This window comes from Siniperca chuatsi, linkage group LG7, assembly GCF_020085105.1.
Source record: "Siniperca chuatsi isolate FFG_IHB_CAS linkage group LG7, ASM2008510v1, whole genome shotgun sequence".
NCBI classification, from domain to species: domain Eukaryota; kingdom Metazoa; phylum Chordata; class Actinopteri; order Centrarchiformes; family Sinipercidae; genus Siniperca; species Siniperca chuatsi.
This window is the reverse complement of record NC_058048.1, coordinates 27,018,305-27,034,021: the sequence shown is the minus strand read 5'-3', so window position 1 is coordinate 27,034,021 and position 15,717 is coordinate 27,018,305. Positions and strand designations below refer to the sequence as shown.

The 15,717-nt window shown below is 41.8% G+C and overlaps 1 protein-coding gene across 2 annotated transcripts in view; it reads left to right on the top strand.

Moving 5' to 3' along the window:
- Positions 1–3,013: 3,013 nt before the first annotated feature.
- LOC122879495 (tyrosine-protein kinase receptor UFO) overlaps positions 3,014–15,717 on the top strand; it is a 28,164-nt gene continuing 15,460 nt past the window's right edge. The window contains exons 1-7 of one of the 2 annotated variants that reach the window (XM_044203650.1): positions 3,014–3,627; positions 7,078–7,288; positions 7,687–7,787; positions 7,918–8,100; positions 11,552–11,632; positions 11,777–11,892; positions 13,739–13,934. In XM_044203650.1, coding sequence (XP_044059585.1) covers positions 3,465–3,627; positions 7,078–7,288; positions 7,687–7,787; positions 7,918–8,100; positions 11,552–11,632; positions 11,777–11,892; positions 13,739–13,934 — 1,051 coding nt within the window. In that variant the 5' untranslated portion in view covers positions 3,014–3,464. Of the gene's footprint in view, positions 3,628–5,237; positions 5,788–7,077; positions 7,289–7,686; positions 7,788–7,917; positions 8,101–11,551; positions 11,633–11,776; positions 11,893–13,738; positions 13,935–15,717 lie in introns of those variants that run through there. The other variant, XM_044203652.1, reaches the window with a different exon arrangement.

Here is a 15,717-nt window from a genome sequence, read left to right as displayed (position 1 = left end):
CAAAACACAGCTCTAGTACTTAAAGTATAGGTTCCCATTTTTTTCAAATCAGTCTTAAAACAATACTCACATGCCAATATGTATATTGGAACAGTTTTTGGTCTCCGTAATCGGACCTCCTGTGCATATTGGCAATGAAGAAATCCCTTCCTAAAATGATTTCAATGTAATGATGGGGAACAAAATCCATTGTCCTCATTCTGTGTAAAAATGCATTTCAACGGGGTCCAACCAAAGCTAATGTGAGGCTTTAATCGTACCAACAAACCAGGTTGGTATCTTCATATTAGTGTATCGTCATATTAGTACCAAATTACTGTCAAACACAAAAAGGAAATTTCATACTAAAAACATTACAAATTTAGAAGATACCCACTGCATTTGTCTAACTCAGACTGCTGAAGCCTGATATTACCTTCATCTGTTCATTTTGTCCCCCATCACTTATACTGAAATTGTTTAAGAAGGGATGTCTTTGGCCTGATATGGACAGGAGGAACAATTGCAGCGACCAATAACTCTGTCAGTGTACATATGGGCATGTCAGTATTGTTTTAAGATAGACTTCAAAATTCGTGAACCTATCCTTTAAAGAATACCCTAAATGAATGTATGTTCCAATTGTGGTAGCCAAAAGTACCGATATACATATTTATATTTATTACAACTTATACACTAAGTACAAGTGGTTTTAATGTAACATAACTTAACACCACACCTTATTTTTACTGTATACCTGTAAATTACTGTAATTTCTGAGTGTTTGGTCTCATGTGCAGTATGAGGGTTTTGCATTTGCCACCAGCAGGGGGCAGAAGAGCCTATGTAAACTTTAGGCAGTCACGTGTCATTATAGCCCTTGTGATGTATCAACAGGTTAGGGGAAGCAGTTTGTCTGGCTGCATCCAGTCTGCAGTAAGAAGATGAAGAAGAAGAAGAAGAGGTTTGCTCATTGTTAGCATCCCTGGGTGGCCCTGTAGCTGGGAGAGTAGTAGGAAGGTGATTCCCATGTCTTGCAGTCAATAGGGACTCTCCTTCGAAACTAACAGGTTATTTTGTTCAGCAGGCAGTGGAGACTGGGATATTGGCACTGCAGTCTGTCTTTGTGAGGGAACATAATAAGAGGTGTCCATATAACTTATTTTGTTGGTGGTTTTATTACTGGAAGCATGTGCTTTCAACTCAGCTGTTAATCAACTTTAGTTTAATCTAAGAATCCATAAAGTCTTGGTGTTTGGTGAATCGGGTTTGCTGGATTTTGGTGTGGCTTAAAAATAAACACTGAGTCCTGCGGAGCTGATGCCCATCCCCCTCAAAACCCAAACATTCACTCCTTCCAGGCCCATCCAGTCCCAAAACTTTGTGTTTTTGAGTAGAACACCCCTCTTTCTTGTACAGGACCCCCTCGGTGACCCTCTTCCCTCCCTCCCTGTCTCTCTCTCTGTGCTTCTATCTGGGAGCAGTGAGAGCACCATTGCTCAAGCTCCTATTGAAAAGAGAGCATATACAATGGGGTCTTTCTCAGTCCTTCTCTGTCTCCATTAAAGAGCCTGGGAACACAACACTGTCCACAGAGCCACTCTTAAAGGGCCAGTGGGACCCAGGTCTTCGCAACCTGAGTCCCAGCTCCTCCCATCATTTTCATGGGAAAAGTAAAAACAGGAATCTATGCAACAAATCAATTATTCGTGAATGGTATTTGAACTCTGTGGGGCCTTCTCCCAGGCAGCTAGCGCCAGCATCACTTCTGTCCAAACAGACAGTCACCTCAGACATCACAGTCTACAACAACACAATAAGCCACACACTGCTGCTCCCTCCGTCTGATGGGAATCAGGGATAGCAGCATGTATTTAGTCTACAGCTGATGATGCTTCAGTCTGTTTTGGCTGAAATAGTATTTTCAAACAAATTCCCAGACATTCTGACATAATCCCAGTTATGTGGAGTAACAATAAATACAAAGAGAATATTCTGAATATTATTACTATTATACTTTACTGTCATAAATTTTTGGTCTCTTCCCTTTTCCCTGCCTCCATCAAGAAGCTTTTATTCTCTTGACTGGCTGTCATTTTAAACATGACATTAATATGCCTGGTTAAATAAAGGGTGAAACATGTTAAACAATTAGCAGAAACGTCTTGATTCTGAAAACAGTGTCCAGATGACTACGACTGAAACCTTTTCTACGATGGAACACTCCTGGACGAATGAGGGACTACACCGTCTTAATTTGCAGAAAGTCACTCAGATTCAAATTGTAAAGTGACTTAATATATTTAGTTTATAGGCGAATGATGAAATTCATTGGAAGGCAGAAGTTTTCGGTTTTTAACCAAGTTATAAAGCCAGTCCTTTTGAGAAGTTGAGGAGCAATTTGATTTTACTCATTTAATGTTTAGTTTTTACATGAACATTACTTGATCAACCGAATTGTTAATGTTGGCAGTGTGTTTTGACCCTAAACATGATGTTAAATATGTAAAACCAATAATACAAAAGCAGAAGAACATTATGCAAAACATGTATTTATAAGTATAATAACAAGTATATACAGCAGTCAGTTTACAACATACAGGTAAAATTAAACCAGGGCACAACTAGATATCCACAAATAAAAACAGATAGGATGAACAAATATATAAACTAAACAAGTGGGACAGGTAAAGCAAAGTAAGTTACTGCTCTTTAATAGGCGACACAAAGATGAAAGGTGTGCCTCATTTTTAAGTAAACAGACTGATTTATACTGTTATCTATCATGTTGTGATACACATGTGCACAAAGGTCTGTGTTTGCCACTGACTGACACATGCACTTTGTTTCAAGCGGGTGATTTACTGGGTTACTTACAACTTCTGGGGATCCGTGTGTAATTAAAAAGCGAATGGGGGATTGTCTTGAGACAATCAGCATGGTTTCTCACATCAGAAAAGGAGGGAGACTCAGTAGGAGGAGGAGGAGGAGGAGGAGGAGGGTGGAAATAACTTGTTGAGGAATTTGAATCCTGTTTGAAGGGGGAGAGGGAAAAGAAAGAGCCAGGGGAATGTCTAAGGGAGTCTGAGGGAACCGGTGGGCAGGAGAGAGCCTTTGGACGACAGACTGCAGGAAACACTGGTTTAAAAATACTTCCCCGGTTTCTAGAAATAGACTCGGCTTTGGACAACTTAATCCAAAGTTTAATCAGCGGCTGATAAGTTTGGAGCGCCTTTTGTTGTGCGCTTTTTGGGTAACTGAAAGTTTGGTGGACAAGACTCCGTATTGGGATCAACCAAAACAACAGCATTAAGGGAACAGTAACAAGACTTATGAGCAGCGCGGATATTTTTTTTTTACACAGTCTGTCTTCTTAAAAAAGGGAACTGAAACGACGGGATCCGGTTTGCTTTGGTCCCATCTGTGGATAATCACATTTTCAGTCACAGTGAAACTTTGGATCTGTGGGCTGCTGAGATGCGGTGATGGAGTCCGGCGATGTTTCCAAGATGACTGCTCTTCTTATAAAGCACACTTTCAGAGGTGATCTCCTCTCAAGAAAAAACATGAGCGGGTCTAAGTGGTCTGTGTTGATCCTCGCTCTCATTTTTTCTGCTTGGAGGCCAGTAACCGCCGGTACACTGACAGGTAAGGTTTAATTTCTACTGAGCAGCAGAAGCGAATTTTATCCAATCTGACTGTAGTTTGTCAACTTCAATGTGAAGAAAAACATCGTAACGAGCAATTAGCCCAGTCAGCCGTCTGCTCTTAACTCATTAAATCAATTTGCTTTGGGGTGCAACCACAGCTGCAAGTGCGTTCAACATCTGGCCAACATGAGGGAATTCACTACACTTTTCTTCACTAAAAAGCCTTTTAAAACAAGGTGATCAAAGAAAACAAATAAAAGATAAGTTGTGTTGGTTCAGTCAGGCTGAGGATTTTAATACTTAATACTCGAAGTGACATATTCTGCTGACATTGATTCAGTGACAGCAGGTAAAAGGTGATTAAGGGTTTGTTATGGAAAGCTGTTTTTCTTGACAGCTTTTCCAGTTGATGATCCTGGCATCAAAAGCTGGAGTGCTTTTGATGCCAGGATCATCAAAAAAAGGATCATGTTTTTTGAGATCAGGTCCAACATGAACCCTTCTGCAAAATTTGTACTCTTTCTGGGAACTCATCCAAACCAGGTATCCAGACCAGGATTCCCACCAGTCATGCCATTTCTGGTATACTGTGGAATTTTGAGGGATGTATTCCAGGTAGGGAAAGGGCAAGGGCTTAAAATAAATACTGCTGGGAAGTGAGAGAATCTTAACACCTTAGAAACTCACTTCACAAGCATATAGCAGATCAACAAAGAGAGAATTCTGCTGTTTTGCTTTATAGAAAGGTGGAAACCAGACTGCTAACTCCTTTTTGTCTACATACCAGCCATCATTCAGAAGTCCTTATCTGCTCTAACAATCAACGTCACTTTTGCTACTGCAACCAGTGGATGAAAACATGGAGTCCCTAAAGGGGCCTCCACCTGTCAGCTCATGTGTTTTGACCATTATCGTCATGCTGTCTCTCTGGGAGCTGTACCTCTGCCCTCAGCAGATGTATGACCAGGAGGGACAGAGATTACTAGACACCACTGTGATTTATAAGCTCAGACTGATGGTTTCAAAGAGAATTTTTCCTGATGTCTCAGTTCCTATTTGGATGTAAGGATGGCTGTGGTGGAGTGAGGGATGAGGAGTGGTTCGGGGGGGTGAATGCTTTGGTTTGTGAGTCAGAGCCGGTCTGAGTCAGGCTCAAGCAGAGAATTGATGGATGGGGCAAGGGGGCAAGAGTGGAGGAGAAAGAGCTGGGAGGGGAGGTGGCAAAATGTGTAGCAATGAATCTAAAGAATGGCATGAAAAGGAGGCTAAATGAGAAAAGGGCAAAGGCGCAGCAGTGAATGGAGGGGCTGAGTTACGTAGCATTAAAAAGCCAGAAAGATAAAGGAGAGAGTGAGAGGAGGATAAATACTCGGACTGTGTCGGGTATTTTTGGTATGTGCATGTCCACTGACATTTAACATCTGTGCCTTTTCTAGAGAGAGAGTAGGAGTAGAGACGGGGTGGAGAGAGAGAGAGATCCTGAAAAAAGTGTGGGACCTTGAGGAAATTCAGGGGACAAAAGGGAGGAGATGGAGTAGTTAAGTACAAATGAATCACTGGAGACAGGCCACACACACACACACACACACACACACACACACACACACACACAGTTTAATCATGGCCTGCTCTCTCTGTCTACCTCTGCATTCTCCTAAAAGGTTTACAAGCTTATTATTATATGAATGCAGCACTAAGAGACAGAGAAAGAAAGGAGGGCCTTTTTTGTTTAATATGGCACTGGAAAAAAAACAGTCAGGGCCATGCAAATTCTTGAAAGGGCTCAGCCAAGCTTAAAAATAAAGGGAGGAATGACTTTTAATGCCAAAAAGCAGACAGAGAGGCGGTGAAGCAGAGACTCAGCGGGCCCCTTCATTTATTGCACACTCCCAGAACAAGCTTTTTGAATGCTGGGTTGTGTATGTGTGTGTTTGTGTGTGTGTATATATTACATGCACATTTAGAGAATCAAGGGCATGTTCTACTTTTGAGTAAAATAAGTACTGCCAAAGTGTGTTATTTACATTGCAGGTCTGTTTACAGTAGCTGAATTATGTGTGTTTACATGTGTTTGCGTGAGATGGGTTGCAGTGGAGTCCTGTGTGGTCACAGTGATGGGGTCAGAGGTTGAAGGCTGGCCATGAAACAGACTAGGAGGGTGGGTTGACAAGCTTGAGAAAATCTTTACAGGCATCACTTAGTGAAACAAGTGTGATTTATTCTTTTCCTGAAATTTAAGAGCATGATCCAAGTTTGCACATTCTCATATTATCATATCTATTATCTATTCTATCTATCTCTTCATCTCATGAAAAGGAGTAGTGCCTTGCCTTGATAGCTAGTGCTTTGCTTTGGCCTGCTCTATGGATGCTTTGCATTTTTATTTTATGCTGTAGAAGAAAGAAAATGATTCCTTTAGGAGAGATCTATGTATGTGTCCTTGTAAAATGTGTGTTTTAACGGAGAGCAAGTCTGTGACCATTCTTTTATCTTTGAAACAGCATGCATGCCTTGCCCTCAACATTATCAGGGATACCTCTCATTTCTGTTGAATGTCTTAAAAGTGAGAAAAGGCAGAACCAGTTCAAAGACATCTTGGTAGACGACCTGCAGACCTATCATTGGTGTTTGAGAGAAACCCTGAATATGTTTAGTGTTTGTGTTGAGCTCTCTGTGCTCTGACACTGTCAGAGCAGCAGGAGCAGCCGTCCTCTAACAAGGAGCCTTTGTCCCCGTATCAGCTCTGTCCTTCTCAGGTCAGCCCCTCTGTCAGGGACACAAGATAACTAGACTCATTCAAAAACCAGTGTGGTGGTAGATAAACTCTGGGTTCACCTGCGCTTATCATATCTTAGCTATGGAGAAATCAACCCTGTCCAGCATAAATGAACATTTCTCAGAACGTGCGCACAACCAAATGAAGATTTTAGTGATGGGAAGAACAGTTGATTAATTGATATAAGTCAACAATGATTCTGGTAATCAATTAAGCATTTAAGCCATTCATTAAACCAAAAATGTGCTCGTTCCATCTTCTCAATGTCAAGATTGCTGCTTTTCTGTGTTTTGTATAACTATTTTGGACTACTTTTGGACAAAACAAACAATTTGAAGATGTCACCTTACCTTGAGCTATGGGAACTTGTGATGAGCATGTTTCACTATTATCTGACATTTGATAGAGATATGATTAATGGGTAAAAAAAAACTATCCATATAATATTTAATAATTAAGATAATCATTAGTTAATTAGTAATTAATCAAAATACTAGTTAGATTACTAATTCATCAAATAGTTGCCCTACTTGTTGTAAAATAAGGCTTTGGTTTTTTGGCTGTGAAAAATGTTAACATGTCATAAATGTGTACTGTATGTAAGGCTTATTTTAATGACACTAACACTAAACACTAACCCCTAACCCTGCTTCTTCACTCTCTTGATCAAAGATTTGGAGTTTGAGCGGAGTCCCACTACTGTCATCTCTTCACTGGGCAAACCCGTTACGATGCACTGCACCCTGAAGGGTACAGGGGGCGAGGCAGAGGACCCCCCTGATGTGCTATGGCTGAGGGACAGTGTGCCTCTTCAATACGCAGACACCAACCAGTTCCAAGTCCACACTGGCAGCAACAGTTGGACGATCATGAGCATGCTCAGGTAGGCAGCAGTTTTCTCTGCAACACTTGCTAGCTGCTTTTGTCATGTCAGTGCAAGAGATTAGCCACACCTGGCCTAAAAATGTCAGTCATGCATCTGCTGTGATTGTATTTATTTCCTGTTCCTCCACCTTTTTCTTTCACCTTGCTTAACCAGTACTGTAGCTGGATTACGTCACTCTGAAATTAAGTCTGAAAGAAATGATATAACCCAAGCAAAATCCCATGTGCCTCTCCTGCTGTAGCTCAAAGTATTTTATCCCGGTATGATTGGATGGCAAAATTTGGAAGTAAAATAATCAGGGTCTGTGCATCTATCTCCCTGCTTTATCAGTTTGGTTTGTCATTGCTTGATCTTTATGGAACCTGTCAAATCATATCCTTTTATACACATAACAGTATCGAGCAGGTCCAGCTTCCCGACATGGGCTCCTATCGATGCGCTGTGCTATCAGAAAGCCACCAGACTCTGTCTGAGGAGGGGAGCATTCAGCTGGAGGGTGAGTTCATCTTCAGCTGCCTGACGTACACAAAGACAGCTACAAAAATAAGCATGTTTCCTCTGAGTGCTATAGTTTTATTTGAATTGTTGAAAGAGTCAAGACCCTGATTCAGCTAATTCTTTCTCAGGCCTTCCTCATTTCTCTGTGGAGCCCCAGCACATGTCTGTAGTGGCCAACATATCCCTGAGCCTGAGCTGTGTGGCCCACGGACCTCCAGAGCCAGTCAGGGTCATCTGGTTGCAGGACGGTGCTCCTCTCAACTCCCTGACGGACCCGGTGGCTCTTTCACCCTCCACACTCAACCTCACAGGTATCATATTTCACTCTCTATTACCTCAGCAGTCAAGGCCACTGGCACACAGCTTAGTCAGACCCATTAAAACATACAGCCTCAATCAACTCCTCAAGGGCTCTCACTTTGCAGTGATACATCCCAGTGTTCAGTGATCAGTAAAACAGTCTGCAATTGTTAATTGTTTAATCTTTAAAATGTGAAAAAAAATATACAAAGAAAATGCCCATTACATGTTGGCAGAGGTCAAGGTGACGTCTTCAAATTACTTGTTTTTGCTGACCAACAGTCCAAACACAAAGGTATTCAGTTTATAATTAGATAAAATACACACGAAAAAAACAGCAAAACCTCACATTTGAAAAGCTGTAACCAGAAAATGTATCGAAGTTATTGATGATTTCTGCCGAATCGATTAATCGACTACTCATTTCAGCCCTACATTAGTCAAGAAGAAGTCACTGTCAGCAGCTTGTGGCCCCAAGGAGCAAAGTTTTTAAATGACTAGAAACAAGACAATTTCAAAATCGTTGGTTTTAATCTTGATTATAATGTACTACTTCAAAAGCTACACAGCAACTATCTTCTATAGTTTCACAGGGTACCAAATCCCCCTTCCATGGATTAAACAAAACCACCAAATAACAACCCTCCCCAGAGGGAGCGGGCTGGCTGGCACAGTGCCAGTAGATCCATTCAGAATGCGCCTTGTGGTTGTGTGGTTGATGGGTAAAGGCAGCGCAGCAGGCACAAGAGGGACTATTAGGGGAAGGAAAATAGATGTGCAGAGGACATAGGGAGATAAAAGAAAGAAGGAGAGAAAGGGTTCTGTTGCTGCTTGAATTCAAACTACAGCTGCCTGCCAGATAGCTGGCCTGTGATAAGTCCAGTAGTAGGAGGACAGGCAGAGCAGGCTGAGTCAGACGGAAGGAAGGAGGAGCAGGCAGCAGTGGCCAGTTTAGGGATCTGGTTTGACTCATCAGAGGTGGGCTGGCTGGTGCTGACCAGGATCTGTTTGACGGTAACCTACATTCACGTCTCTGGAATGGACAGCTGCTCTGGCAGACCACAAGTCTAAACCAAGGCAAACACAAATAATCTTTCAATATGCCCATAAAGAGAAATGGTATGAAGTACATTCCACCATTAAGGAATAAAGGGCAACACATGTCCCTATAACTTCAAGTTCAAAGCAGTTTCCATTCACATCAGTGTAGGAACCGAAGCTCTTTTTATGCCTTGTCCACCAGTCTTAGGGCAGAAAGCAATTGAACAAGTTAACACAACTTAAATTAAGTCCTAGTATAGTATATTTGATATTTGGTTTCTAGTCCTTTGAAGCCAATGACTGTCTGAAGTCTACAAACATCAGACGTCAGCAGAGAATTGGCATATTGGTACTGTTCACCAAATATTGATGAGAAAACCCTCACATTCTCTTAAAGATGAAAGTCAGCACTGCCTCATTGTCATTGTTTCATTTCAATTTGTGATAGGTTTTTTTCACTACTTTGTAACATTTTGCAGTTTATTAAATTAATAATAATAACAGCCTTAAATCCATTATGATGGATTAGGACTATACTCTGTTATTCAAAGCTGACATTAACACTATTGGTCAACACTGTGATGCTCATGAGCTCAGGAGTTCTGCTTAGTGACTGATTATGACATTCTCAGCTGGTCAGGGGATGTTGTGTTGCGGTTTGCTGATAGGGAAGGAAAGAGACAGAAGGGTGAGTGGCGCAATTTCGAGACAGCCTGATGAGCAGTTCATTCACCCACAGTCAGTGGTCATCCCTCACCCCCCCTCCTTTTCCTCTATCACAGCCCTTCACTTAACCAGCGAGGATCGTACCCCCTGTTCTTTTTCCGGCCACAACACAATGGAGGCATGGTGCCGTCGGCACAGAGCAACACACTGCGTGATTCTGTGCGAGTTTGTGGCTGATTGACAATGTTAGGGTGTTAGATAACAGTGATAAAATTTGAATGTCACATGTTTCAGTGTGTGTGTGTGTGTGTGTGTGTGTGTGTGTGTGTGTGTGTGTATGTAAGCCTGTTTTGTGTTGTGGAATGATTCGAGTTTGTGAGCATGCTGTGAGTCACTTTGTGAGAGGACTCATTCTCTGTTGAATGTCAGTGTGTGTCACAGCGTTTTGCCCCCTTCAGAGGAGCCCCAGCCTCTAGAAGGCAGTAGCTCAGCCTTTTACACCTGGACCTCAACAGGGCCGTGCTCTTTGTTCTCAAAACTACACTGCAAAAAATGTTCAACTTCAACAGTTTTTCACTATCAACAAGCTGCAGGCATGAAGAACCACAATCATGCAGTCTTAGACTATGTAGGTTAGAGATTCTTGAGTTTGAGTTTTCTTGAGTCTAGGGTTGTTGATTTACCGTTGAGTTCCACAGTCTAGTTGAGATTTTGTGTAAAACTGGTATATAAATGCAGTCTTCTTCACCCTGTAAGTGATTTGCAGGTCAAAAGATGACTAGGTCCAAATTTGGTTGGAGGATTTTTAGACACCTGGTTACAAATAACAATGTTTCAACAATATTTCAATGACTTAATTTGAAGCAGGTCCTTACTACCAATTAAGAAATATTTGATATGCTGTTGAAACAACAGTTATATGTAACACAGATGCCTATAAAACTTTCACTTTTCAACCAAATTTAGCCCAGTTTTAACCTAGACATCTTTTGACCTGTAAATCACCAAGTCAGTGCTTACTGTGCATTCATTATTGATTATTTTCAATAAGATTGATCTTCTACGGCAGTATCAAGACAACATAGCTTAATTGATGAAAAGATGTATGGATCAAGGCTTCACATCAATATGTGTCTGTCAAAAATCAGATAAAAATATAATTAGTTTCATATATTTATAATATTCATATATAATTAGTTTTTTGTTTGTGCCCAGTTCTAACACTAAACACATACATATTAGCCTGACAGGGGAACTATAATCAAAAGTGAAAGGTTTAAAACTGAGCATTATAAGTCAGACACACTGGTACCAATTTTAACAGAACAAGAAGGTGTTGGATGGAGGGGTTGCAGAAACTGTTCAGGACAAATTTTTACGTTTCAAAGGCTGCGACCAATAGTCTGATTTTGATTAAAGGTGGCAGAAAGATGCTTGACACAGATTGGTCCTATGCAGGTTTGCGTCATTCCTGCCAGACTTGTTTTATTTATTTTATGAAAGGGTTAGGGTCTGTGCTACAGTAGGCCTACAGTAAACTGATACTTTTATTGTGCAGTATACTGTTGACAGAGAGATCACGTTACCTTATGGAAACTATTACCCTCACACTGTTCTCACTTTAGCTTGAACTCTCACACCGTTTCGCACACCAACATTATGTGCAACTCAGCATGCTGAGCAAGGATTCTTGGTTTCAAAAGACCCTGAATGTTCCCATTTCACATGCACATGTTGTTTCATTTTTCTGCCCAGGTTTGAACAGGACCAGCACCTTTTCTTGTGAGGCCCATAACCACAAAGGTGTGGCCACATCTGGATCTGGTACCATCACTGGTAGGTGTCACACTGTAGAAGCACAAACATTTCTGTCAGCCCTCTTCATTCATTTTGGAAATACTTTTCCTGTTTAGAATTGTTAATTGCATAATTTGTTGTTGTTATATCTTTGTCTTTTTGGGTATTTCTGTCTTTCTTTAGTTCTCCCATCCAGGCCTCAGAATCTGAGAGCTGTGGAGATCACTCAGACCAGTCTCCGTTTATCATGGCAGCCTGGATTTGGAGGCGACTACCCGATAATCCGTTGCTCTGTTCAGGTGAGACAACATGAGACAAATGTGAGAGGAGAATACCACAACTATAGCTGAGAAAACTAGCCTGGAAAAATCACTGCAACTGTTTGACCTGCATGTTAAACAAATACATCACTCTCCCTCTATTTGCGGTACTCTGACGACCAGGGCCTTACCTAATGCAATCCTAATATTAAAGAAAAGAGAGCTTGCTTTTCTCATCCTCTACCCCTCCCTGCTTTATTCACGTACCAGTGGGTCAGGTTTCACTCTGGGAAAGTGGCCTCCTGAACTAATCTTATGTAGCACCACTCCCTCTCTCCCTCTCTTTCTGTCAGTGTGTCTCTGCCACTATCCTGCTCTGTGGCCATTACAGCTCATAGATTAGAGGAGGAACATTTTCTCCTGGAGAAGGGAGCAGCGCAGCACCACCCCAAAACGTCTGGTTCTAATAAAGCTGCCCCTCATACCTCTTGCAGTTCTTGCCCCCTCCCTCTCAGCCCTCCCTCACCCTCACAGGGGAACAAGGCGAGGGGCCGGCTTCAGCAGAATGGGGCAAAAATCTGAATTTAACGGTTCATTGTGTGGTGAAGAGAAACATGAAAGAGGCTACAGTGTAGAAAGCAGAAAGATATTACTGTGCTCCACAAAGGAAGCATAAAAAAGAAAGACAGAAAGAACAAAAGAAAGAAAGAGAGAAAGTCAGTCAAAGAAAACAGGAAAAGGCAGTGACAGCAGGTATTGTGGGTCTGAGCCATACTACAGGAATGCAGGCTGAAGTGTGACTCAGGGCTGAGCTGTACAATTAGATTAAACACAGTTGTTTACAGGCTGGACGGTGATTCATAGAGTCAGGAATGACTCTCTCTCTCTCTCTCTCTCTCTCTCTCTCTCACACACACACACACATATATACACATTCATACAGTCCTCATTCATACAATACATACTTAATATTCCCCTGGATCACAGCACCTTACTCACGCCATCACCCATCCAGCTACTTATGTGACCTCTGAAAACTCATATCGTTTTTAAAGTCATAACATCACCTGCTGTACACACACACACACCTAATCTGTTTGTGTGGCTGCTCATTTGGTGTATTATTTTTAAGTTTTCAGCTCTTACTTTAAAGCCCGCCCTGTGGAGCCTGTAGCCTGCAGGATTTTTCCTGCCTTGTGTTCCTCTTTAAATGTGTTTACCACAGAGAGTTTGCAGAAACAGCAGGTTTCTGCCTGTGATTTTTTGTTGATGGGTTCTGCTTTCAGTGCACCTTACTGAGCCTGGGTCATGTTCAAAACAGCAATGAAGCAGATTTTGCACCATTTCTGGCAATTAACACATACCCCACCACATCCTTATGCACAGACTCTAACCTCCTCTCTTTTCTTCCACAATACCTCATACCCAATACTGTCAGTTACTGTACATATTGGGAAAAAATAGCATATAGCAATAATTAAGATACTGATAATGAATAACCTCATGAAGGTGGTATTAATAGTGTTAATTAAGACCGCATTTCCCATTATAATCCAGTTGCTTTCTATCACAAAAAATGTTTCTACATGTCATCGCTCTCTGCCGTTGCTCTGCACTTATTTGTATTTCTAAGTTTTTTGTTTGACCTTACTTAAAATTATGAACATGTTGGAAGCGATTTCTCCATCAACTCTTCAGTTCTTCTGCTATATACCATTGCTTTGACTTTAGATCCGTTGCCACTGAAAGAACAGCGTCCTCTTCCTGTTTGTGCCATAAAGCAATAAAACAGATTACCCACCAAATCTGGTCACACATCTGAACTCCAGTGTAAAGGCAGCTAGAGGCTGTAACAAATTTCAAGTTTGTTATCTCAATGTTCCAGGCCAAACATTCGGGAGAGTCCTTCACAGCAGGCCCAGATAAGATGATCCACAACCAGAATGTGAACATCCCACCAGCCACGCACCTCATCGGGGACCTGGAGCCCGACAGCCTCTATGCTGTCAGGGTGGCCTGTCACAGCAGCCAGGGCCCATCCGACTGGTCGCCCTGGATGGAGCTACGCACCAAAGAAGGAGGTGAGCCATCCAAGTGAGGAGATGTTTGTTTTCACCCTGGATGTCTGTGTGTGTGTGTGTGTGTGTGTGTGTGTGTGTGTGTGTGTGTGCATGTGGGTGGGATCACCTCCACTGAACTGAGTCAAGGTCAAAGCTGGGTAGCACGGTGGCTCATTGGTCAGCACTGTCGCCTCACAGCAAGAAGCTCCTGGGTCCGAATCTCGGGCGGTTAAATGAGAACATATTTCAGTATGCGTTGTATTGTGTATGATTGGGTATGTGACAATAAAACGTGATTTGATTTGATTTGGTTCTGTCTGGCCTCTGATTGAGGTCTAAGTCCAAGTCTCCTCCCAATCCTGCTGTGTACTGTAACCAGTACAGGACAGATGCTACACAGCAGCTAGCAGGCACAACTGAGCTGCTTTTTAGGGTGTTTTGGTCTGTAGTACAGACATAGTTCAATAAAACGATCTTTGGTGTACCAAAGATGTAATAAGCAATACGTTTACATTGCACATTTTCACATCCCAGTGTGTATCATTAGAATTCAGCTATATTTTGTACTGCTAAAAATGCCAAGCCTTAGTGAGTAGGATTTACAAAAAGGCAAGTCCTAGTCGAGTCTCAAGTACTGTTAAAATCTCAGGTGACATCTCAAGGACCTGAGAGCAAGTCACAAGTCTTCATAGGCAAATCTTTCAGCTGCCTGAATGCTGCCAATTAGAATGATATAGCATTTGAACACTTGCATTTCAAAGCCATGTTAGAGTTTTTTACATACAGTAGCTAAGACAAGTCCCTTCAGTGCTAGGTCTAATCATTTAATATTAAAGATTATGGCTTTGCAAGGCCTGCCTGTTGCTTTCTTTATACATTACTTATTGTTCCAGGATTTTACCAGGTCAAAATTGTGACACACGTCTAACTCGAATCTCAAGTCTACAGTCTGACATAAGCTAGGCACTGGTTAATGGCTATGTGTGTTTAATCTTGTACTGCAGCTGTGTTCTAATGATCTCTTATGCCTTTGGCTGTCTGTTTGATTGTTTTCTATCTTGCCTTGAATTCAAGCTGCCATAGGCTCCAAGAAGTCACCTACAGTGGCCCCCGCTTTTCAGCTTGATTCTAAGTGAGTCAAGACCTATTGGGAACATACTGTATGATAACAAGGAGTCAGAGAATCAAGTTACAGTGCACTGTTAGTCATAATATTCCTTCCTGTGCCCCTTTAACTTAGTCTGTGTTTATGACGAATACCAGACACAAGTCACTGTACCTCTACGAACCCAGTTTCAAATGTAAACTCCTGAAGTAGAAGGCTGACTGGTATTGGACAGAGTTGGTGGAGACGGAGAGAGGGAGGGAGGGTGGACGTTGAATTCTCCTGAAAGGCTTCAGTTAGGACTGCAACACTCTGTCCAAACTGTAATGCTAGGCTGCTGTGTGTTTGAGTTTGAAGTGAGGTGGGATTTTCCATGCCAGCTCATGCTGTCTCTATCCCTGGATGAATAGAAATGGAAACAGCGTATACTAAGAGGAGAGATATGCCACAGGAGAGATGATGGGGGCTTTCCATAGTGGAAGCTGCTTAATCTGTAAACACTTCAACACAGCATTTCTCATAAATTGAAAAAGGGAGAAGTAGCAGTCCTTGAAATGTGATGGAGAAACTGTAATGGAGAAGGACAAAAAGTGGTTTTGAGATATGCTGGCTACAGTCAAGATTTTCGAGTTTCAGTTCTTTATTATAACAAAGTTATAGCAGTCTTTGTTTTGTTTCAGTGGAAAAATCCTCTGTGTT